The sequence below is a fragment of the Eretmochelys imbricata genome, chromosome 1, assembly GCF_965152235.1.
Source record: "Eretmochelys imbricata isolate rEreImb1 chromosome 1, rEreImb1.hap1, whole genome shotgun sequence".
Classification (NCBI taxonomy): domain Eukaryota; kingdom Metazoa; phylum Chordata; order Testudines; family Cheloniidae; genus Eretmochelys; species Eretmochelys imbricata.
The window spans coordinates 292,849,490-292,875,481 of record NC_135572.1 but is presented as its reverse complement, the minus strand read 5'-3'; the positions used below and the strand labels follow the sequence as shown (position 1 = coordinate 292,875,481).

Sequence of the window (25,992 nt, the reverse complement as noted above, 5' to 3'; positions counted from 1 at the left end):
TGTGTCACTTCTTTTAGAGATGGTACGGTAACTGCAGTAGTTGCCCAGAGAAGAGCTCAGAGCAGCACAGGGCTTACAGAAGCCCCTTGTCCATGTGGAGAGCAGAGCTCAGAGCAGGAAGCCCCTTCTCAGGTTTCAGCTTCCAGAGCGTCTGGTGGGGAGGGGAGCGGAAGCTGAGCTCACAGCAGGAGGTTCCTCTGCTGGTATTGTCCTACTGAGATGGCCGCACTGGGGAACACCCCTTTGGCTGGCCAGTTGCTCGGGGATCGGTGCCGAGATGGCCGCACTGGGGAACACCCCTCTGGCTGGCCAGTTGCTCGGAGGAGCCTTTCCAGGGGCAGTCTGCTGGTGGCCTCTTCTTTTTCTCTCTTTCTCTTCTCCTCTCCACCACTCAACCCCTTTTGAAGTGAAGGCTCCGGGGATGAGCCGGGGTCAACACCCACCCAGACTGAAGTGTTTTCTCTATAGGGAGGAATTTTTACTTCAGCTCCCAGCTCCTGTGTGGCTGCAGTTTAAGGTGTGGCAGGTAAAGCACTTCTGTGAGGGTCTCCCAGGCACAGGGAGTGTCTGGCCATTACAGGAACTGACTCCTGGCAGGAGAGGCACCGCCTGGAGCAGAGAGAGCCAGGCAAGCCCCTGGGCAGGGGGTTCTCATCCTCTAGCAGGGAGGAATATGCACAAGAACATTGTCTTTATTTTATTTTTTTAACTTAAAAAGAAAATAATTATGAGTCTACTAGATGCCGGGGGAGGGGGGGGAGAATGCCCCCAGACAGGGAAGCAAAGAGAGGTTGTTTTCCGTTTTCTCTTTTCTTTTTAAACCAAAGGAATAAAATAAAATAAATAAAACACTAGCCTGAGTACTTTTAGGGAGAACAAAGGTAACAAAACAAACACTACTTATGCTAGACACAGATAAGGAAGGGACAACTGCTCCTTCTGTCAGAGGCCAAAGGCAGTAGAGAAGGAAGTGAGGGGGGTTCACCCACGCAGTGCTAAATAGCCTCGAGGCAGACCACAAGGGAGGGAGAGCACATGCCCGGGCTCAACTGGACACTGCTACCAAAAATCTCCGATTAGAGTTGCAGGGGCACACAGACACCTAAAGTAGAGCGCCCATAGGGACGCTACTCAAAGAAGAAGCATCATTTTTCTCTTTCCCACAATACAAAAACCAGGGGTCACCCATTGAAATTAATAAGCAGCAGGTTTAATACAAACAAAAGGACATACTTTTTCACACAATGCACAACTACCCTGTAGAACTCAAGGCCATTGGATGTTGTGATCACCAAAAGTATAGCTGGGTTCAAAAAAGAACTGGATACGTTCATGGAGGATAGGTCCACAAATGGCGCCTATCTTGGTAAAAGACACATTTTACTTTCACCCCTGGCTGTCACCCCACTAACCCCCACCCCAGTCTATCCCCCCACTAGCCCTGTTGAACCCCAGTCTATGTGACCCTCCAGCAGCCCCATGTGCCCTGTTCTGTTTCTCCTGCCCCATATCCCATGTCTCCTCACCTGGTCCTGCAGGCAGGGCACTGTGTGGAATGCAGATACTGCCCCCTCCCTCTCCGTGGCTGGCCACTCTGGCCCTGAACTAGCTGCCCTCTCTTCTGGTGTTACAGCAGCTCCTGGTGGGTGACAGGTGTAATTGCAGCATCTTTCTGGCAGAATATATTTTCTGTGGGGAAAAAATCTGTGGGGGACATGAATTCTGCGTGTGCGCAGTGGTGCAGAATTCCCCCAGGACTACTCTATAGCCTGGTGGTTAGGGTGTCTATGTGGATGACCTAGGTACCAGTTCCCATGGTCTAATGCTTCTTTAATTATTTATACATGATGAAACAGATTCACCAGGATAGAATGAGAGAGCTCTCTTACATGAGACTATCCCACAGCTCAGTGGTTTGAACACCACTCTTGAGACATAGGAGAATCCTGTTCAAATCCATTTTCCCCTCCAGCAGAGAGGGAAATTGAACCCAGGTCTTCCACATCCCAGGCAACTGCACTAAGCACTGGGCTAAAAGTTATTCATTGGGTGATGGCAGCTCCTCCTCGTCCTCCTCTGACTGTTATGTGTGGACTTAGGCAGGCACCCAACTTATTCTCACAAGAAACTACTTATGCATCTATGATGTTTTGGGCTCCACCCAGACAAAAGGGTTTCCATCACCCCCTGCCCTGTAACTTTGGGGGTCTATGTGCTGTGCAGCTGTAGTCCAATTCCCAGACACCAGTACTCTGCACACGAGCATAAGGTCTTATCCTGGCTCTCACCAGCCTAGTTCCACTTTGCAGGATGTAAAAGGTGCTTTTTAAAGGTGCTTTTAAAGGGTGCTCTATCTACACTTTTAAAGGGTGCTCTATCGGACACATGGATTTTTAAAGTCCATTGTTAAAAAACAAATTAAGTTGATAACTTTCTATTAAATAAAAAAACCAACCATCAATATTGCCTTTATGGAGGGTTACAAGAAATATAAAAGCAATGTACAAGACCATTCCTAATGATAAAGTTTTGCTCTGTAAGACAAGATAATACAGATATATTTTAAGTAAAAATGAATAAAATGTACACAAAACTACCAAACACCTTAAATAATTAAGAACAGTCCAAGTTTTCTGATCTTTACTATCAAACTAATTCCAAGGTAACTATATTAGCAGGCCTAGAGTTGTATTTATATAGACCCAGCTCCAACCCTAATTGGCATAAGCTCACCGGTTAAGGTTTCCAGTTCCCCCTGCTCTTCCTGTTATTCCTTGATTAAACTAATATAGTTCCTGTTATTTAAAAACACCCAAAACCAGGTAAAAATTGACTAATTTATAATGAGAGTGTTCCCTTTCAATGTTACAGCTCTAAGGAAAGAACCTGAAAAGTGATACAAACAATGTGTTTTCAGAAACAGAGATATCATGGATATGAATTTACTTTGAGAAGTGATGAAGAAAAGAAGATGAAAAATAATATATTAGAGTGTTAGAAAGGAGGGGAAGGGGGAAAAAAGCAGAAAACAAAATTTATTTTCAAGAGCTCTCTGGTACAGGAGACATTTTATGCTCTGATATTATAAACCTACATTAGAAAATGCCAAATCCTGAAATATTTCTAAAATTATCTGCAAAAATCCCAGAATGTAGATGAGTGTATTGTGATTAATATACTGTGTACAGTAGTATGCTAGTATCTCCAGACATCCTACTTCCTTTATCCATTCCTTTTTCTTATTATGGTACTGCAGTGTAGGAACTTCTAGACTCAAAACCAGTTTTGTTTTATAGTGCTGTGATTGGAGTGCTGTAGCTGAAGATAAAAAGGCCTTCAGTTCTAAAATTTTGCTTTCAGTTGCATACACCTTCTTTTAAAAGATAGCTTTTAGTTGAAACTTTTCATGATGTTGCTTAGACCAGAGGGGCATTTATTTAGGAAAGTTGAAAGAAAGGGCTCTCAGGCCTGTTAGGTTTTTTTTCCAAACCATTAAGAAAATTGTTTAGTTGCTTTTTTGGCACTGGATGGCTCACGGTTTATTTAAAAATATATAGATTATAAATTTTACAAGCATGAATGAGTAATGTGTGCTGCTTAGATTTATAGAAATTTAGTTATTAGGTGTTGAACACTGTGTACTGAGCATGGAAGGCACTTAACTTTTTTTACTGATTTAAGCACATATTGAAGAACAATATTCTTAAAACCAGACTGTGTGAAAGTTTTAATATATTTTATTTAAATCTTTGCCCATAAGAAAGGTAGTGTAAATTTGTATTGAATAAGAACAATAATTATGGAGTGAGAAAGTCTAAAAACAACATAGTACAAAACAGTATAGAAGAAGTAAAGGTTTATCTCTTCTTTGGTCAGGAACTACAGGGATGAGTACCATTTGTTCTCAACTGTTTAGTGCTGTTTGCTTGATATGTCTGATGTTGTATTGTCCTATAATCGTTAATTAAAATATATAATCCCATTTCCTCAAGCATAGTTCCATATTCAGGATCCAGAACTTATGTATCATTTTTGCAGGTGCCAATAAAAACACAAGCCAAGATTTAAAAAAAACAGGACACTAAAGTTAGCATTTGGGTTGACTTTGTTAGAAGCTGCTAGGTGCTTAGCACTTTTGAAAATCTGGCTACTTATTGAGATGTCTAAAAGACCCTAGCTTTAGGTTCCTATTTTTTAAAAATCTTGATCATATTGCTTCATGTCTGTTATACAAGTTACCTCTAAATCCTGGACCCAACAGGCATATATTTTGGCTTATCATAGCTGAAGATGCTTGGGGCAAAGCAAATAAGGTTTTGACAGATTATGGACCAAAGCCCCACAAACTGAAAGAAAGAGAAGGTGAATATATGTGCAATCATCATTACAGAATTAGTGATTCCAACCTTCTTTATAATCAGGTAAAATTACAACTTGAAACCTTTCTGGATAGCTGATCCAGTCTTTACAGTCTTTTGTTCAGGACGAGCACAGCTCAACAAACACCCTTTTGCTCCAACAGTAACTCTCCTTAACTTTTCAGTGTGCTACCACTAACTTTAATATTTTACAAACAAAAATAATATTGGAGATAGATAAATTCATATTGGAATGAATAAATTATGGAGTTGATTGCCACTAACTAGGCAATGGTTTATTAGGCTAGTGATCTGAATAAGCTTGATCTTGCCTTATTTTTAAAGTTAGGTAATTTAGATTCTGTTAAGTATTTGTATGCATGAACTCTAGCATTGTTAGTTCAGTGTGGTCCTTAAACAATTGCCTCGTTTGTTTTGTTTTTATCAGTTTAACCCTACAATCATGTTAGCTGTTTGTTGATTATTTCAGACAGTTTGCAAATAAGGCCATGTTTACACAAGGGATTTTTTGCGGGGACGGAGACACCAACACTACAACCTGTTCAGCTACACCAGTGTTAGCACTGGTGGGAGTTGTAGTGCAGAGAAGATTCCAATGACTGTTGGCTTTTATACCCACAAAATAGAGTTGTAAATAGGCTGAATGTCACCAGAGTCTTGTCTGAAACACTTGACCTGATGGTGGCATCAGTGGTAATTTTTTCACTAAAATTACCAGAGCCTGTATGCTGTAAACACTTATGTAGGAGCTTAACTTTAAGCACAAGAATAGTCCTATAGACTTTAATTAAATTAAGCATGCGTGTAAATATTTGCAGGATCAGACCCCTAGTGTAGACAAAGCAGAAAAGCCTGCAAGCAGCCTTTGAATTATTCCTCCATCTCTACAACAACAACAAAAGAACCTCTGAGCTCTTGCAACTATTGCCAGAAGATCCCCAATCTTAGCTGGGAAAATTACTTTTGTAGTGCTAACAAGGCCAATCCAATCAAGGTGGCCCATTTCCAACAGTTGACAAGGTGTGAGTATCAGCAGAGGGGAAATTACTTTTTGTAGTGACCCATCCACTCCCAGTCTTTATTCAGGCCTAATTTGATGGTGTCCAGTTTGCAAATTAATTCCAGTTCTACGGTTTCTCGTTGGGAGTCTGTTTTTGAAGTTTTTTTGTTGAAGAATTGCCACTTTTAAGTCTGTTATTGAGTGTCCAGGAAGATTGAAGTGTTCTCCTATTGGTTTTTGAATGTTACAATTCTTGATATCTGATTTGTGTCCATTTATTCTTTTTGCGTAGAGACTCTCTGGTTTGGCCAATGTACATGGTCGTTGCTAACTCTGTCTGCATATCTATTCAAGGGACACCATCAAAGGACCTTACCACATCAGCCATACCATCAGGGGCTCATTCATCTGCACATCTACCAATGTAATATATGCCATCATGTGCCAGCAATGCCCCTCTGCCATATAAGCTACAAAAAGTAATTTTCCCTCTGCTGATACTCACACCTTCTTGTCAGCTGTTGGAAATGGGCCACCTTGATTGCATTGGCCTTGTTAGCACTACAAAAGTAATTTTCCCTTTCTTGGTATTCACCCCTTCTTGTCAACTGTTGAGAATAGGCCACTTCGACCTTAATTGAATTGACTCATTAGCGCTGACACCGCCCCCCCCCCCCCCCACTTGGTAAGGCAACTCCCATCTTTTCATGTGCTATAATATATATTCTGCTTATTGTTTTTTTCACTCCATGCATCGGAGGAGGTGGATTTTAGCCCATGAAAGCTTATGCCCAAATAAATTTGTTAGTCTCTAAGGTGCCACAAGGACTCATTGTTGTTTTTGTTTGCTTATAGTTACTCAGCTGTATAAGTATCTGTGGGATATAGGCCTTTCATTATTATGGGCTGTGTATATAACAATATAGAATCTCTGAATGATACGTCAGAATTGTGCAGAATGATCCCAAAAATCTTATACATTTGATGGCTATCTGCCCCAAAGGGGAAGGAGAATATACAGAATGCTGTGGAATTTCATACCTTTCTTTGCTTTGTGGATGTACAAAGTCTCTGATACTTGGAGTCAGATGCACTCATAGCCAGGTTTCCACCCACACAATATTTGTGGTCACACAACACCTCTCTTAATAACTCTTACTGGTTTCTTCGTTGATCGTCTGGCACCCTCTAAACAATTCTGTCATGTACTCAGAAAAGTTGCCAGACTGGGTTGGTCTGCACTCAGCTGAAGCTAATTGTAAGGCGGTGTTAAAGTCTGCCTCTGATGCTGAAGGATTTTGCTGTGTTTCAACAAGTTTAAAATCTCACTCAGGACATTTAGAGATATCACTACTACCCCCATGATTTCAGGCTCTAATCCTTATGTTGATGCCATCATCCTGTCATTGTTATTCTGTGAATTGGTAAGTGAGATTGTTACCTATTAATTTTTGATTGTTTGATTGATTGTTTCATAATGTAAATCATATATGGAATTCTAGAGATCATTGGCTTCAAATTGTACAGTCAGTACTGACCAGCCCAGAACTGACTGAGTGGGAATGTGTAAAGTAGGTGGTGTCACAGACTTGGTGCTTAGTGACTGGAGCAGGGGTTGGGCATAGAATCAATATTCACTGCAAAGGATGGGGCACGCAGCCCAGGTCTGAGCATGGAGGGAGATCTCATTGAGGAGACAGTATGGAGTACAGGCGCATCACAAGGAGAGGGGCACACAGCCCTGGTTCTCAGTGAAGTATTGGGAAAGGTAAATACTCGATGTTCAGTGTGGAGGTGGGAGAGACAGCCCCAGGTGCCACTCTCATAGAGGGGATGGGAGAGCATATAGTCAGTACAAGAGAGGGGAGCACAGCCTTAGCTCTCACTGAAGAGACTGATGGAGGCACAGACTTGATGCTTAGTCAAAGAGAGTGGGGAGGCAGCCACAGGTTCTGTGCTGGAGTGGGGTGAAACAGCCCCATGTCTCAGTTCTAGTCTCAAGGAGGGGATGGGGCCAGAGCCCAAGCTGTAACTCATGGGAAGGGGACACTGGCGCAGGGGGAAGAAGCCCCAGCTTGCTGAGGAGTTTGGGGGGAACAGTTTCAGTGGGGTGGGTAGTCCCCATTGTTACTTGGAAGTTGTGGGGGCTGGCCTCAGTGGGGGGGAATCAGATCCTGCTATCACAAGGCTAGGGAGCCCAGGCTTGGCGGGCAGTCCCTGCTGTCAGAAGGCCATGGGCTCTGTGAGTGAGGTTAGTCCTGCTGTCAGAGAGATTAGGGGGGGCAGTCGCCGCTGTCACTGGTGGGTGTGGAGGGCATGGGCTCGGTGGGGGTGTGCCAGTCCCCACTGCCACAAGGGCGGGCAGGAATGGGGTGGGGGGGAGATTCAGTTCCACAGTCATGGAGAGCATGGGCTCGATGTGCGGGGGTGCGTTACTCCCCCCCTGGCATAGGGGTGGGGGCATAGGCTCGGCGGGCAGGTCAGTCCCCACTGTCACGCAGCGGGCGCGGGCTCTGAGGGGGGATTAGTCTCTGCTGTCACAGGTGTGGGGAGACGTGCTCGGTGGGACTCCAGGAGGGGTCGGAACCCGTTGTCCCAGGCATGGCGGGGCACGGAGCCAGTGGGGAAGGGCCAGTCCCCGCTCTCACGGGCTCGGTGGGGGATGGGGGCTCAGTTCCCCGCGGGCCCCCCCCACGCTCTCACGGCGCTGCGCGAGCGGCGGAGAGTATTTCCCTGAGCGGCCGCAGATGGGCAGGAAGCACGGAGCATGCGCAGCTGGGTGGCGGCCGGAGCCCTGAGGCTGCGCGGAGCCGGGGTCGATCTGGCGGCGCTGGTGCCCGGCGGCGCGGGAGCCAAGCATGAGGCTCGCCCAGCGGCCGGGGCAGGACAGCGAGCTCGCCGTGCCCGGCAGAGGGTGAGGTTGAGTGCCCCCCTCCCCTTCTGCGCCGACCTGGGCCTAGAGGCGCCGCCGCACCCGGGCCGCCACCTTGTGCAAGGTGCAAGGGCCCGCCCAGCCCCTCACGCAGACCCCACACCACCACCCTTGAATCTCCGCCGTACGGGGAAGGGCCCGCCCACCCGACACGCTCCCATGGCGGTGGGGGGCTGTCACAAACTTGTTCTGCCCTTTCTGACTTTCCCTCTTTCCTTTCGGTGGTGACATGGACTTGGCGTCCCTTGTGTGTGCGCGTTGGGAGAGGCTCCGTCTTGCTGGGTTAGTTTCCAGAGGCTCCCCTGTTGGGGGGTGGGCGGTGCTGCCATGTGGGAGTGTAGTTGTCTTTAACTCAGCAGGGATCTGAGGAATGGTCCCCCAGTGCTACGGTACGGCCCAAGCCACAGCCCCTGCATTAAACTTTGTTTTTAACAAAAATGGTTCTTTAATTGAAATTGTGTATGTGATACTTTTTTTGTTCTTTTCCTCCCATAGGTAATTGTCTTCTGAATTCCCATGTCATACCAGCAGGAGGATTACAAAGAATCTATCAAAATGATGACAAATATTGTCATTTTGAGCCTGCTTATTTGTATTTCGTTATCTTTCTGGATTGTGTCTATGACAGCAAGTACATACTATGGTAAGTCCGTGGCCAGCCTACTTGGCTGAGCAAAACTTAGCCCTATGCTCAACTTGAACCCCCATCGTCTCTGTCTCTGTTAGTAAATGATAACTTTTTAATACTGCCTCCTGTCAACTCCAAATTTTTAGAGAATGTTCTAGTCATCAGTAGGACCCTATGGATTTTGATGAAAGTTGAAAAACCAATGGAGGACACATGAAGGCTCCTGGCATGTGGTTAGAGACCAGTCAGCTTCAGTGAGATCTGTAATGGTCTATAGATCAAAGAACCGGTTGATGGTAGCCATTAATACCTTCCAGCATAGTACCCCTCATCTGAGCTCTGCCCATTGATTCAATAGAGTTTAAAATGTGGTTGCCCTGAATGACTTATCTCCCAGACAGAAAAAATGAAATAATTGTGTAAGGGGGAACATAGGACGAGGGGCTCAGAGATAGGCGGCAGATGGGGGGCACAGAGACAAGTGGCACAGGGAGAAAAGGGGGCACACAGAGCCCCTGGCATGAAGGAGGGGTTTCTGCATGGAGTTCCTAAAATGGAGGGAAATGGGAGGGTGACCCTGGGAGCTTGTGGGGGGAATTGAGGAATACAAGGAGTGTGTGCAATGAGCTCAGCCTCCAGAAGCAAGATGTGCCAATCCTCTAATAAAATATATCTTGATTATATTTTGTTAATTTGCAGTTAAGATTTTTCTTCAATCAATATTATTACTTGTAGAGAAAATACATGTTAGGATCATTGTAGTAGGAGAGTATTAAAGAATACTTCACATAAATGTTCTATTATCCTTTTAGTGATTATGTCTGGTGACTGTACACGTTCCATCTATTACCCTAACTGAATCACAACATGCAGATTCTTTCAACATCTGCATCGCTAACTATATACTTAATTACAAAGACTTTTCAATACCGTTGAAAGAATTCATCAGTGTTTCTTTTGGTTTTGAGTTAAGGTGGCTGCAGTGTGTAAAGGGAACTGCCACGTGTTTATATTGTCCTTAACCTCATGTATGAACTCTGTGAGTAATAGTATATTTAGTAATTTAACTGAAGAGTTTTTACATGGAAATTTACTTATTTTCTCAAAAGAAATATAAGAAGCCTTGTAAATTTAAAATCAGTTGGCATGCACAGTACCCATACAAATTTGTACAGAAAATATTGTGTTGGGTGATGCTGGAAATTACTAGGCTTTTTCTTACACATCTTAGGTACAGGTTTCAGAGTAGCAGCCGTGTTAGTCTGTATTCGCAAAAAGAAAAGGAGTACTTGTGGCACCTTAGAGACTAACAAATTTATTTGAGCATAGGCTTTCGCGAGCTACAGCTCACTTCATTGGATGCATTCAGTGGAAAATACAGTGGGGAGATTTATGTACATACACACTGTAACGAGAATAATAGCTCACCTTAAGTGATCACTCTCATTACAGTGTGTATGGTAACACCCATTGTTTCTTGTTCTCTATGTACATAAATCTCCCCACTGTATTTTCCACTGAATGCACCTGATGAAGTGAGCTGTAGCTCACGAAAGCTTATGCTCAAATAAATTTGTTAGTCTCTAAGGTGCCACAAATACTCCTTTTCATCTTAGGTACAGTAACTCCTCACTTAACGTTGTAGTTAAGTTCCTGAAAAATGCGACTTTAAGCAAGACGATGTTAAGCGAATCCAATTTCCCCATAAGAATTAATGTAAATGGGGGGGTTAGGTTCCAGGGAAATTTTTTTATTTTTGCCAGACAAAAGATATAACACACACACACACACACACACACACACACACACACCATAAGTTTTAAACAAAGATGATTGTGAAGCTTGGTTGAGGTGCTGACATCAGAGGGTGGGATATTTCCCAAGGAATGCCTTAGTGCTAAATGATGAACTAGCAATTGGCTGAGCCCTCCAACGGTTAACTCATTGTTGATGCAGCCTCACACTCTACAAGGCAGCAGGAATGGAGGGAGGGGAGACAGCATGGCAGACAAAGACACACACCGCGTGTGTGTGAGAGAGACATGCGCCTTTCCCCTTTAAGTAAACCGACCCACTCAAGTACACTGCCTTGTTAAGTTAATCAGCAAGCTGAGACCACAGCTGCTGCCAGGAAGCTCCCTCTGTCCTGAGCCCTGTCCTGTGTCCCCCTGCTCTATGGAGATGGGGTAAGCGGGGTGCAGGAGCAAGGGGGAGAGGGACACCCTGACATTAGCCCTCGCTCTTCCCCCCCCCCCCACCCCCCCAAGAAGCAGGAGGCTCGGGGAGCAGCTCCAAGGCAGAGGGCAGGAGCAGCACATGGCAGTGGGGGGAGGGACAGCTGAACTGCTGGCAATTGATAGCCTGCTGGGCAGCAGCTGCACAGGGAACTTAGGGGAGCGGGGAGCTGATAGGGTGGCTGCCTATCCACCTTGGATCCAAGCCCCCACCAGCTAGCTCCAACGGGCTGCTCTTCCTGCAAGCAGTGGACAAAGCAGGCGGCTGCCAAACGACATTATAAGGGAGCATTGCACAACTTTAAATGAGCCTGTTCCCTAATTGATCAGCAATGTAACAATGAAACAGTGTTAACCGGGACGACTTTAAGGGGGGGGGGGTTACTGTATGCCCAAGTGGAGCTCCTCTCCTATGTATACTATAAGAGGTTCATAGCAACAAGGCTGCCTTCCTGTCATCTCCCAAAGCACTTGCTTTGCACTCTGGTACAGAGGAGAAGAAGGGGTACTTCTGTCTTGTGAATCTTTTTGCATAGTGTAAGACATGCATCATTTGTTGGGATTCCCTCTGAGACCTTTTCCAATTGCCTTATCCATAAGCTCCTTCGTTTTCAGTTTAAACCGAATTTTACCAAAAAAAATCCCAGCTTTTACAAAAAGTATTATTCACTTTTTTCCTATTTTTCACCCTACTTTTGTGTCATTCATATAAAAATGACTTGTTTTATTAGGAAAATACATTGCATGAGATATATGTATTATGATAATACGTTAGTCTGTGTGTATATGCAAAGCTGCCTGTTGAAGTAAAAAGGCTATGTATTAGTCTAGAACCGGGGTTCCCAAACTTGGTTTGCAGCTTGTTCAGGGTAAGCCCCTGGGAGGCCACGAGACCCTTTGTTTACCTGAGCATCCTCAGGTATGGCCACGTGCAGCTCCCAGTGGCCATGGTTCGCCGTTTCCAGCCAATGGGAGCTGCGGGAAGTGGTGCCTGGCCCACAAAACAAAATATTTGGGAACCCTTGGTCTAGAACAGTGGTTCTCAAACATTTTTTTCATGGACCACTTGAAAATTGCTGAGGGTCTCGGCAGACCACTTAATGATCTTTCCAAATGTTATTTGTACCCTTAGCTAACTATTGTAAAGCGCTTTGGATAAAAGCCCTATATTTGAAAAAAAAAACAAAAAAAAAAACCTTAATAATAATTAATGTTTTTTTGTTCTACAAGTAAGAGCGCACACTCATTTTAATATCAGTGGTCTTACCTTTCTAATGCAACGGATTTGTCCTTTCTCCCCTGCCATGGCAGCCCCAGAGCTGGGGTTGGGAAGGAGGGCCATCTCTCCCCGGCAGCCACAGTCCTGGAGCTGGGGAAAGTTGCCACTTTCTCTGGCCGCCGCAGCCATGCATGTCCCAAATTCCCACCACCCGCTCTTCTCACCCACTGCTCCCTCCCACCTATTTCCCCCAAGACCACCATCTCATCTTACATGTGCTTCTTCTCCAGGGTCCAGGCACCTAATTAGTGGAGCCATGCCTGCATGGCTCCACTAATTAGGTGGGTGGCCCTTCATTCTGTTGTGTGCGGCCACCCAGGTGCGCACCTTAGAGGGAACTATCCGTGGACCACCTGAATGGAGCTCGCGGACCACAGTTTGAGATCCTTTGGTCTAGAAGATACAAACAGTAGGCACGCACACAAGCTCTGAAGTGCGTGCACATCTGAATGTACTGATGAATCTCACACCCACCACGTACACATTTAAGGCTGTCAGCAGATAATGGTTTAAAGATCTCCCACTAAAATGGGAAGAAAACGAAAATCTGTATCTGAATACATTTCAGAACACAAGGAAGTATTCAAAAGTTGTAAAAAAAAAAAAAAAAAAAAAAAAAAAAAAACCATGAGAAAGGAATGAAGTTAAGTGTATGTGCTGCAAATGGCGTGGCCCAGTTATTAAATGTAAATGTTTATAGGCTAATAGTTCTAAGTCCGTGGTTCTCAAACTTTTACACTGGTGATCCCCTTCACATAGCAAGCCCCTGAGTGCGACCCCCCCCCTTTATAAATTAAAAACACTTTTTTATATATTTAACACTGTTATAAATGCTAGAGGAAAAGTGGGATTTGGGGTGGAGGCTGACAGCCCAGGACCCCCCATGTATTAACTTCGCAACCCCCTGAGAGGTCCTGGTTATACCAATAAAATAAAAACCAGCAGGATCTTATTAAAGGGGAAAAGCCAAAATATCACATTTAACACACACACACAGGTTCTGCAAGGTTATCATAGTTACCAGCCTTAGAGTTGCTCATGCCAAGCCACTGGCCAGGTGGCCTGGACATGAGGAGGGAGCAGGGCCTCGTCAGATGCACATCTGATGCTCCTGGAAGTTGGTTTGCAGAATCAGACCCCAAAGTTCTCACTTTCTAGAGTCCATTTTTATAGGAATTTCTTCCTATGCCAGTCTATGGGAATTGCTTCATCATGCTGTTGCTGAATCAATCAGCAGATGTCACATTCCTGACGGCTCCGTGCTGACAGATGTTATCTTGTTCTTTGGTTCTCCCATTCTTGAGGCTGTTGGGTGGATTCCAGTCTGCCCTCCGGGGGTCCTCTGGTTATTTCCACTTGACGCCTTCTTCAGCTGATGGATGCTGCCTTCTTAGGCTGGCACTTCCCTGATCATTCAGTTATTATCCACACCAAGCATCCATCCACATACATCCTCTATCTCTATTTTAATCACAATTGTTAACAAAGCGAGATGAATACAACAAAAGGGCGAGGAGTCTCTGGGTGCTGTTTCTGTTACAGAGTATTGCTTTGAGTCTCTCTCTGAGTGGTGGTGGTTACAAAGAATTGCTTTGAGAACAGACTCTGTCTTAGAATGTACTAACACAATTAGGAGCTTGCAATTTTCACACACAGCGGGAGAGAAACAGTACTAAAAACCAAGAGACCTCTTAATTAGTAATACCCTGGAATTTAAACTATGGATTTTAATACAGAACTACTTTAATATGATCTAACATCCTGACCCCCAGTTTGAGAACCCCTGTTCTAAGTCTACAACAGTAAACTGTTCATTCAAATAAAAAGTTTTATTTTGGGTTTAGAGATGTGTTGTTTTGTTAAACTCATGTTTTGAGTTATGTTTTAGTTCTGCAGCAAACCACATTGAATTCCATTCACCAAAGCATTAATCTACTGAACAATTTTTTCCCTTGTCCTTCCATCCATCAAAATAAACCCCAGTATTTACCCAGAAAAATAAATAGTTTTTTTCCACCAATTTTCACCTGTTTTTGTTATTGTTGTTGTAATACAGGGCATTTAAGCTAATTTTTCAAAATAGTTAAATCATTGCCCATGGCAGACTCATTTCTTGGATTCCCAGGCAGAATTAAATACAATAAAAGCCAAAAATGAAAGGCCCTACTTATCCAGAATAATTTGTCTAGTTGTGGTAGAACACCTCATTCTGTTCTCTGGAATCCAAAAACTTCGTTTGACTCCGTATTTCGTCATTCAGGTTCTTTAACTTGGCATACAGCAAACCTATGCAAAGTTGATCAGACTCAAGTGTAGGGGGTGGGTATAGGGCGTACCACGCCTCCAAAATTACACAGAAAACCTCTTCATTTATGTACATTTACACGTTGCATTGCATTTACTATACATTGCATCACACATTTTTGGATTGGCTTGGTTATTTTGCAAGAACCAGTCCCTCTGCAGCCTGCTCTGACCATGCATTGTGCACTCTCAACCTCCTCTTTTTACAGTCCTAACTTATCTTGTCCATTGTTAATAAATGGTTCAGTGGGTGTTCTCCCTCCTATTGTAGCCGGCCCAGACATTGTCTTTTTAGCCTACTGACCTCAGCCTAATGATCTGTTTACTTCCCTAATTCTGTCCTCCAAGAAATGAGGCCTCTTTCCATGTTTTAATTACTCATGTCATGCCAGACTTCAGATACATCACTGCAGAATGTGCCTGCTCTGTAATACCCCTGAGCCCTTGGGGATCAAGAACCCCTGCATCTGCAGAGCTTTGAGCTCTGCTGACCAAGCACTGCTTTTTCTCATTTATAATCCCCATTCCATGATGAGATATCTCTGAGCTATACTGTATCTTAATTAAAACTATCTTTAGATAGGCTTTTTCCTCAAAAAGCATTTTATCAAAAAAATCCAATTTAAATAAAATCCAATTTTTAAATTTTTTTTTTTTTTAAATCATTGATTTTTATCCACCCTGGCCACTGATACCGAAACAATGTATACCAGGGACCCGCTGGTTCAGCAGTGGCATAGGTAAGAGGGGGACACTTGGGTGGGCGGGCAGTGATGGGGAGTGGAGGGGTAAGAGCGAGCTGGCCGCCCCGCTCCCCCCCCCCCCCCCGCCAAGCTGGTCTTGTGGTGGAGGGGGATGTGATAGATGCTCTGGCCAGGGGCTACTGGAAAAAAGGGGGGCCTGGTAAAAATGTGTGTACCTGCTCCGCCTGGCACTTGGGGCTTGCCATGCTCTGTCCGCCCGGCGCTCCTGCCGGGGAGTGGGGTTGGGGTGTGGGGGCTTGCTCCGCTCCACTCCGCCCAGCGCTCCAGCCAGAGAGGAGGGTCAGGAGCTTGGAAGCCCCCGGGGCCCAACCCTGCTCCTTGGCTGACATGCCAGGCGGCGGTATGGGGCAAGTGCTGGGGCAGGAGCAGAGCTGAGGCTGGGGGGGTAGGCCGGGATATTAAGTGGGTGAGCCGCAGCCCACCCATGGCTATGCATATCTGTCGCATATCCATCCCTCGTCAATAGGGGAACGTGTTCCAATTCACAACGGTCCCAATCGAGATATCTGTCATTTGCAACTTACAGTACAGTACTGCAAATGACGGATACGCAGATAGGGACCAAAGTGAATCAGAACATGTTCCCCTATTGATGAGCAATGGATAGGCGAAACAACGGATAAGGGGGAGACTTGTACCGGGGACCCCCCTGTAATGGTATTTTGGAGGAAAATGCTAGAATTTTCAAGATTAGGCCAACCACAAAATCAACAATGATTCTATATGTGTAATAGTCCAAAGGAGGTTGGACTATTACACAATTAGTATTTCCAGCCAGGTGTTCGATAGCTCATGTTTGGAGAAGGACAGATCCGCAACGTTACTGGCTTAGACAAATAAAAGTATGATTAATCATTGCAGTGGAAGCAATGATAGCTTTATATTAGGATCAAGTAGATTTTATAATGTATTGGTTACTACAGGATTTGAACAAAATAAATACATAGATAATAAGAGGTTGATCAAATATAAAGGGATGTTTTGAAGGTAAATATACCCTATGAATGAATACTTGTGTATAGAAAGTTCATATATGTTGAGTGGAAAAAGTTAAAAATTGTCCATTTATTCCTACTGCATGCTTTATATCTAGACAGTTTCTGATCCAAGACTATTATAGTACTTTACTTCCCCCTCCATGAATATTTCATTCCCTTAATAGTCTTTTTGTACATGACAATGTCAAAGGCTCTTGGAAGGTCCAACTACATTTTAACTGTATGTTCTCCTTTATCTACTCTTGTGTTGACACATACAAAGAACTTTAGGAGTTTCGAGAGACATAAATTTCCTTTACATAAACCATTTTGGTTTATCTCTGTCACATCATGTTCCTCTAGGTGTTTATAATTCTATTTGTTTTAACCAGTCTTCAGGATACTTTATTAAATTGCCAAGATTATTTGTCAAAGAAGTTTTTAGTTAAAGGTGAAATGTTTTTCAAAATCATTTGTATTTATTGCATAATGTACTATAAAATATATTGTTGAAACTTCTTCATATAGTTCTAGAGAAGCGATCAGAATATAAGGTACTGGAAAGATTTCTGTGTATTGGTTTATTTATTCAAATGTAGTCCTGCCATCGCTACATAAAAGTAATAAAAATAATATTTTGAAAATTAAGTTTTATAGGCTTTATATTATTTTACGTCTTTACTTGAAGTTAAGAAGAAAAAGGTCCCATAACGTCATTAGTCCGTTAGTGTCTTTATGTATTTGCTGTAAAATCACAATTACACCATCCATTCTACCAAAATTAAAATCAGGCTTCAGTTAGTTTTGTATTTTTGAATTTTAATTTTAACTGTCTGTAATTCCCTTTTAGAAATTTAAAAATTATGTCATTTCCCTGCAGTTTGGTTCCTTTTCTGATTAGTAAAGTTTTTATTACTAAACTGAATACTTTCTCTTTATATGGATTAATTTATGTGAATACTAAACAAAGGCAGAAGGTCCTTTTCAATGTGTTGTTCTAAAAGAGAGTTAAAGTATTTCTCTTCTGAATTGTAAAAGGGGTGAGGAAAATAAAGCAGGTCTGATTTGTATGTTCAGAATGTAAATGCATATTAGTAAAGATTTACTATTCTGACATGTAGACCATTTTCTATCCTTCAGAAGACGAGTATGTAATATTTTATTTAATACTTATTTTAACTTCTCAGGTACTTTACGGCCTATTTCTCCATGGCGTTGGCTTTTTTCAGTTGTCGTTCCACTAATGATTGCTTCACGAGGCTTTAAGAAGAAGAGCCTGGATCACAGTGGAGCTTTAGGGGGTATGTATTCTCTGGGAATATTAAGTGACCTATTTAATATATAAGCTAATGTGCCTTTCTTAATTTTTGCTTTTCTGTGTACTTTTAAGGACTTCCTACTCTCAATCCAGTAATAATGTAAACATATAAGCGTAAGCATACAGTATCTGTCATGGCTTCATGTTGGTTTAATGTTGTGTGTCATTTATACTTGTTTAAGCAAGCAGTTTATGCTCCTGTAACTACAGCTCACTGTTTTAGCTATAAAATCCACTACAATAATGGCAATGAGACATGAGATAACATACACCATCTTACTCTGCAGTATCTGGAGTCTTTGTGGAGAGACTGACGGTTGCAGTCTCTTTTCATCCATGCTAAGCCAGAAGAGTGAAAGGAGTATGGGGAAGGAGGCTGCTGGAAAGCAATTCCCTCAATCTGAGACGTGGAGGGAGCCTATCTGCTTGATTCTTCAGTTTATGTGATACAGACCCAGACTGTTCTCTGTGGTTCCCTTTGCTGAAGGATAGGCAGTGCTCCTTTCTTGCCTCCCAAAAATAAAAAGGAAATTAATGATCTGTTCAAGCCTGCTTTTCTTGACTAGATGGAGAAACACCAAGGTACAGTAGAGTAACATTACCAAACTCTGATGCAAGCTTTGTAGCTATGGTGCTAGTCCATTTCATGAGGCACAGGGCAGAAATGAGGATCAGTGTTGGGGAGAAAGAGCACGACCCCAAATCTTCCCTTCTTTTATCACACACTGCAAATATGGTACTTCATCTGCAGGTAGAATGGCAGGCAATACCTTGAAAGCCACCAACTTTACTTTTCTTCTCCCTTTGTAACCCCTACCGTAACCAACTGGAGGAGCAGCTCACTTATATAGAGAATCAGGCCAAGCTTCTGTACTGCAGTGACATTGAGCTAGCTGAGCCTCAGGTGGCACCAGTAGACTTCTTTTACTAGCAGAATATGGCTTCTGATGAGCAGTTGAGTAAGTAGAGGGAATCCGAAGTACACAGTGAGGAGGAGAAAAGTTAAAAACGAACATGTGAAAAAGCAAGAAAGGGAAGGATGGCAAAAAGGAAATAACAGAAAAGAAAAAGCAAGAGAGAAAATGAACAAAAAAAAAGAGATTAGCAACTATCAGGACATGATATGAATGGATGGCAGGGAATGCGCAATCTGTCAAATGATCCAAAGAGGTGGCTCTATGTTTAAAAAAAAAAAGGGCGGGGGGGAATCCAAGTCATGAAAAGATGTGTTTAAGGTCAGCATTTAAATAGTGGTGGCTGGAAACATAACAATAGCTCTCTGTCTCCTTTCTGCCTAGAAACAATAAAATACTCCAGGCAGGGTATATCCAGGGATTTTCACTTAGATGTCATTTGCCTCATCTTATTGTTTAATTTTCTTTGTATTTTGCATAGATGGGTGTTACTGTTTCCTGGCAATATCAGATGGCTGTTTCAGAAACCATATACTGTCCAGATACTTAGTGGAAGATTCAGGAATGTTAAAGGACAACATCAAAGCAAAAAAGCCCCAAAAAAATTTCAGTCAAAATGGTTGGGTCTTTTTAAATTGTGTAGACAGTTTTCAGGAACTACAGTAATGATCTAGCTAATTGCACTGTCATTTTATTGTAGGTTTATCATGAAGGGGTAATTGATAATTTTTGAGACTCCAAAATAATTTCCTGTTAATTGTTTTGAAAAGATGATTGCGTGAACTAAACTTGCTTGATTTTTTCCCCCCTCCCCTCCTCCCTTTTCAGGATTAGTGGTTGGGTTTATCCTAACAATTGCAAATTACAGCTTCTTCACTGCCTTGCTCATGTTTTTTGTTACTTCTTCAAAACTTACTAAGTGGAAAGAAGATGTGAAGAAGCGTATAGATTCAGAATTCAAAGAAGGTAAACACGAAGAATTATACTGTCCAACAACCTGTAAAGAATAGCTACTGTGTCTTACCTGATACTTTTGAAAGTTAGAGATATTATATAGTAGTACACAGAATAGAGAACACTGTAAAGCGTTCTTCTCCTCTTTATCCCCATCCTGGACTAGAAGCAATGTGCTTGCTAGTGGTTCATTTAATAGTAATAAACTAAAAGTAGTGATTGTGACTTGAGATTTTCATGTTTTTTGAGTTGTGTGTGTGGGTGTTTTTGTTTTTTGCGCTTTTTAATTTGCTTTTGCTACTGTATGATGTGGCTGAATGTCAAGTTTCTCTGCTACAGATGAAAATATTCAAATATTTTTGTTTTTGTTTTACTCAAGGTGGGCAGAGGAATTGGGTGCAAGTATTCTGTAATGGTGGTGTCCCTACAGAGCTGGCTCTGCTATATATGATAGAAAATGGACCAGGTGAAATTCCAATAGACTTTTCCAAGCAGTACACTGCATCATGGATGTGTTTATCCCTTTTGGGAGCTTTGGCCTGCTCTGCTGGAGATACGTGGGCTTCAGAGATTGGCAGTGTCTGGAGTAAAAGTGAGCCAAGGTTAATAACAACATGGGAAAAGGTTCCAGTTGGTAAGGCCTTGTTGATTTATACATTCTTGTCTTAATAATGTGTCATTTCTGTCTGGGACCCTTAACATAATCATATCCATAAAAAGAATAAATCAAATTCTGCTAGTATTGTGAAGTTTTATGTGGTAAAAATAAGTACGTTGACATAGTATTTACCACATTCTGTTTGTCATAGCCTGTAAATAAAAAAAATAGCTTGGAGAGAGAGCGAAAAATTCAAAAATAACTTTTGGTTTGGTTCAAACTGAAACAGTTTTTTCTTGCCAAAACAGGAGAAAAAAAATAATTCAGTTTTGGGTTGAACAAAACATTTTGTTTGACCCAAAACAATTTTTTTCATTTTCAGGTGTTTGACCTGATTTTGTGAATAGTTTCAGTGACCTGAAAAATGCGTTTTTTGACAGATTTACTACTATGAAAAAAATTCACATACCTGCAGTTAGATAGCATCCTGTGAGATAAAACCCTTACAGAATTCTGAGACTGCTTGTTTTTACTACCATTAGTGTGTTCGTATTGCAGTAGATTTAAAGATAGATTTTATAGATATAAGGAATGGTAACTGTCATTTGACTTCCTTTAAAAAAGGGGAAGTGAAATGCTTTTTAAAATCAAGCTAGATAAGATTTCTAATTGGTAGCAGAATGTGTGTTTTAAATGTAAAGATTATAAAAATGCACTTTTAAACCAAATAGTCAATTCATTTCCTGCTTTGCTGTCTTACCATTCCCTGTCTCCTATAGTTGATGACATTGCTAACTGCTAAAGCAATTCATAATATTGAGTTTTCTTGAAGCAAAGAAATCTAGATCCCTAAATTTGAGAGTTGGTTATTGTAAGTTGATTTCTAAATTGTGTGAAGACAGTAGTTTGCCTCTTTTTTTTTTTTTTTTTTTCCCACCATAAATGCTCACTGGGTTCCTTTTGCGTAAGTTGGTAAACGTGTTGCTTTTTTAGATAATTCTTTTAAATATCTTTTGGGCAAAACATATCTTGGTGAACTACTTCTGAAAGTTTGAATAGTAGATACTCTGGCTAAATAGAGTTACATGTACGGGTTGGGAGGATATCTTTATCTTCCTCCCGCTCTACCCCTAAAATTAAAGTGCCTAAGTAATACTGACACTTTTTTTCTTTCCAATTTTGTTTAATATTAATTTAACTTATTGTTTGTGAAATTTTCTGGATTAATAGCCATGGAGATTGAAGTTATCTGATTACTCAGGTGGTAGTTCATAGGCAGCAACTTTGCAGGGTAAGCTACCCAGCACAATGCCAGTCAGGAAGGATCAGTCCTTGCTTTGTCTACACTAGCCTTTTTTCTCCAAAATTTCCCACACTGGTTGCAGTTCCATCAGCAGTAACAATAGTGAAAGCATCAGTGTAGACAATGTGTTGGCCACTACTGGAAATTTTAGAGAAACAAAGGCTAGTGTAACGGAGCCTCTGGGAGTGAGAGGGTAGTTCTGTCTTCACTGTCAAGTAAACCATTAAAGCCGATTAATACATCTTCCAAAATGGTTTATAACTCAACTCTGTTTTTTCTTTGATTTAGGTACTAATGGAGGTGTTACATTAGTGGGCCTAATTTCAAGTCTCATTGGTGGCATGCTAGTAGGTGTGGCTTACTTCATTACTCAGCTTGTTTTTGTGAGTGATCTGGATATATCTGCTCCACAGTGGCCACTTGTTGTGTTTGGCGCAATGGCTGGTTTACTGGGGTCAATTATTGATTCATATTTAGGAGCTACAATGCAATATACTGGTAAGAAATTTTCTGCTTATTTTTCTGATTAACTTAAAAGCTCCCTTTTAACTCCAGAGAGGCTGGGGAAGTGGTTTTTAAAATGGGGAAAGAATGGAGGGATTTCCACAGTGGTCAAAGGGAGATAAATAGAATGGTGGAGATCAGAAAGAAGATAAATTGCCTTTGCTCCTATCTTCATCCTTATCCTCTGCCATCTTGGTTCTTCTCCCCACTTTTTTATTTTGGCATTTCAAAATTTTCTGAGGCTGCTGTCCTCCGAGTCATGAAAATGTTTGTGAAATGGTATGATAGGGAAAAAAATGATTAGTATTTTTTCATCAGGCCTTGCTTGAATATGTCAATCCTAGTAGTGCACACTGACTTTGTGTTCTTTTTTTCTGTCTTGTTCCACTGAATTGCTATCAAACCAAAGTGTGTCTAATATTGTATGACAGTACTTTCCTTTTACTTCTGTTATCTTATCACAAACATAGTAAAGTTAAGGCCAAATTGTCCCACCTTACTAGGTGGAGTAATGCATTAATTTGCAAATAGTCAACTTGATTTGAATGGGATTAGTTGTAGAGTCAAGTACTACTTGATTACGGGAGGCAGTGGCCCTTGTGCAGTGCATTTGGGTTTCGATTGTGGCTTTCACTAAAGATGTTAATATGGGGAGCAGAAGGTCTTTTTCTCTGTTTTTCTTGGGTTTGGCGAGTTATCTAGAAAATAAACATGAGGCTTCGCTTTCCATAGCACGTATTAAGTAAAAGTTAGACTACCTCAGCATGAAGTTAGTGCCTCTGTAGCCTCATCCTGTTCACCACTGAACTTTGGTTTTGGCCTTAGTTTAGTAAGTGATTAGGAGGCAACAAGACTGCCAGCTATTTGCTTTCCAAACAGGCTTTAAAAAAGAAAAAGTCTTTGTGGTGTTTGTAGGAATCTCTTTACAATAAAACAGAAGTTCACGGTGAATATTCTTATCTTTTAACATGCTGGGCATTAGGAGATCTTCAAAAGCTACAAGAGAAATACTGGCATATGTTGTACTGGCCTGCTTTGAGGTGCTTCCGCCTCCCCTCATTCCCCACACAAACACCTCGTGTCAGTTTTCTAGAAATGTACATTTCTCCTGGAACACACAATAGTGGAGTGGCAGGGAGAGCACTGTGATAGCTAATGAAAAACAGTGTTAAAACTCTGCTAATACAAAGGTAGAGTAGAGAGCAGCTAGGCTGGTGGTGGGAAAGCCATGCAGCTAGCTAGTAAATACTGTTGTTTTGCAAGTGGAGATGTTAGTGAGTACTATTTCAGCATTTAAGGCAGTGGTGCCCAAATTTTTCCTGTTGTGTCCGCCCCTTACCAGTAATGGAATCTGTCTGTCTGCCTCCCCTTTCATTACTGCACAGTTGGCTCAGCAGAGGAGCTTGGGCTGAAGGCAGAACTGAGAACAGGGGAGGAGCTGGGGCTAGAAGCAGAGCTGGCCTGGGGTCAGAGAGGGAATGAGGGCAGAGCTGGGCTGCAGCTGGGGCCAGAGCCGGAGCGGGACTGGAGCTGGGTGGTGCTCTCTCTCCACCCCTCTCCCCTTGTGGGGGCCGGCCTGGGTCCCGCTGCGTGCCTCCCCAAATGTTCCTCCACTGATCTAAGAGGAGTAGACTTGCCATCAAACAGAGTAATCATTTTCTTTACATCGTTTATCATTGAAAACTAATTCTTTTTGACAGACATACTTTGTTTCTAACCATTTGTTTGTCAACAGCATCTTTCATATCAGAACTCTTTAGTTTTTGATTACCACTATCATTAGCTTCTTATTTGTAGAACTGCATATGTAGATTTCATAGAAACAGTAACTACATTTTTTAAAAAAAGCTTCTCTCTAATTAAAAGTCTAGAATCTAGATTCCCTCCTTTGAGGCTATTAGTGTTAGTTTAGAATAATAGTTTAGAATTAATAATAATAATAGATAATTATTGGCTAGTTAATTATCCTTTTTATATATGTTTGACTCCACAGTCATATACTAAGCATTTGTAGGCAGTCATGTACATTTGAGGTCTTGGTAGTGGATTTCCTCTCAAGTATGATAGTACTGTAAATTTATCTTTTATTTACTTCTTTCCCCAGGTTTTGACAAGCGTATTGGCATGGTTGTCAACTACCAAACAAAAGACTCAAAGCACGTATCTGGAAAACCTATTCTGGACAACAATGCAGTGAACCTCTTTTCTTCTGTAGTCATTGCTTTGTTACTTCCTGGTGTGGCATGGGGTTTCTGGCCAAGAGGGTGAAACTTCCTAAGTCTTTTAATACATAGTTCAAATACACTTAATATGAATCAAAGGTTTCTCCCCAAAGCACTGTTTTTACCTTGTTTGAGGAAGTCCTCTGCATCCTTTTCAGAGCCAGAAGGATTCACCATCTTAACTTCCTTAGGCTGTAAGTTTTATGGGCAGCCACCATCTTTCTGGGAAAAGAGGACCAGATGAGGCTCTGTTAATAACCTGTCAGTGCTACTCCTTAATTGGATGCAGTTTGCTACTTTGTAACATGAAACACTTCATTTTCCCTTCTGAAGCTGAATGCTTGGTCTCCAAATCATTTTCAGCCCCTGGCAGAAGAAAGAGTGAGAGAATACAACCACAAATCTAACCTGGATCTGCTATACGACTAGTATTAACACTGTTCTCCAAGCCACAAACAAAGTACTATATATTTCTGTAATATAGATCATAGTAGTGTCAATGAAATCACTGAATTCTGGTTTAGTATACATTTTTCCATTGTCTGCTACAATATTATAGGTTTTATAGAGGTGCATTGAAGTCTTTAAAAACATTGTACTTTAATAAGCATTGTTGCCTATTCCATGTTGTATTACTTTTTTGCCATGCTTTTGATGAAGAGTAAGAAAAAGTAATGGTATAACATAATGTCTCAGGCATATGACTAAATTTAAAATCAAAACTAATCCTTTTTCCAATAAGCAAAACAGGTTTCTGTCCTTGTTTTCTGAAAGTCTTCCTTGCCTTTTATTAAGTAGGAATATAAAGCTTATATAAGCAGCATCATAAGGTGGTACTTCTCAGATTAAGTTGTTGATCTTAAAAGTAAAGATTACATTTTTTTAATTCAAAATCAACTGGTTAGAAAAGATGTAACTTGTTCTGTAACTGTGGAATTACTCTTTAATATTCCAAGTTAAATAGTAGCACATTCACCAAGTTGTGGTCTTCATATTCTTCCTCAGTAACACTCTTTTTTTGTTTTACAAATTGTTGCTCACTGGAGATGTAAAAAGTGTTGGGGCCTGTACTGTTGATAAATTATTATGGGGTTTTCACTTTTGTCATTAAATGACAGGCTAAAAAGTTTTTCAGTTAACAATTTAGTATTTATTATATAGAATCAGATCCTGCAACTGGTTGCATGCGTGGATCCTTTTGGCCATATAGAGATCATCCACCTGGATCCATTTGCAGGGTATGACCCATAATGTGTACAGCACCAAAAAAAGTTTCTTCCAATCTGAGAGTGATTACCAGTTCCGGTGATATTCCCAGTTTTAAGTATAGGAGACTTGGCAGAATCTTTCAAAACAGAATAAACTAAGTGTGACCACTGCATCCTAATGTTCTTGTTGAAAAGCACTGTAATGTGAAAGGCATAGATGCCCTTATTGATTAATTATATTTAATTTAACTGTAAATAAATGCATTTTTCTTCATGATATAGTTAGGATTTTGTGCTAACACATTTTTGATTTTGTTAATGCCACACGGCATTAGAGGAAGGCTCTTAGAAAGGAAAAAAAGTAGATGATGGTGAGCTCAGTAAGAGAGTGAAAACATACAAATACTTTGAGGGGGTTTAGCTTTTAATTTAAATATTTTAATTGTCTGGTATATTATGTTGCAGGAATCAAAG

General features: G+C 41.6%; 1 protein-coding gene across 3 annotated transcripts in view; it reads left to right on the top strand.

Moving 5' to 3' along the window:
• The window catches only part of TMEM19 (transmembrane protein 19), a 46,905-nt gene extending 21,113 nt beyond the window's left edge, over positions 1 to 25,792 (top strand). Inside the window, exons 1-7 of one of the 3 annotated variants that reach the window (XM_077832805.1) lie at positions 8,134 to 8,293; positions 8,807 to 8,954; positions 17,685 to 17,798; positions 19,558 to 19,695; positions 20,063 to 20,317; positions 21,873 to 22,082; positions 24,193 to 25,792. In XM_077832805.1, the coding sequence (XP_077688931.1) occupies positions 8,828 to 8,954; positions 17,685 to 17,798; positions 19,558 to 19,695; positions 20,063 to 20,317; positions 21,873 to 22,082; positions 24,193 to 24,356 (1,008 nt within the window). In that variant the 5' untranslated portion in view covers positions 8,134 to 8,293; positions 8,807 to 8,827 and the 3' untranslated portion in view covers positions 24,357 to 25,792. Of the gene's footprint in view, positions 1 to 8,133; positions 8,294 to 8,555; positions 8,594 to 8,806; positions 8,955 to 17,684; positions 17,799 to 19,557; positions 19,696 to 20,062; positions 20,318 to 21,872; positions 22,083 to 24,192 lie in introns of those variants that run through there. The other 2 variants (XM_077832812.1, XM_077832817.1) reach the window with 2 other exon arrangements.
• The last annotated feature ends 200 nt before the right edge of the window (positions 25,793 to 25,992 follow it).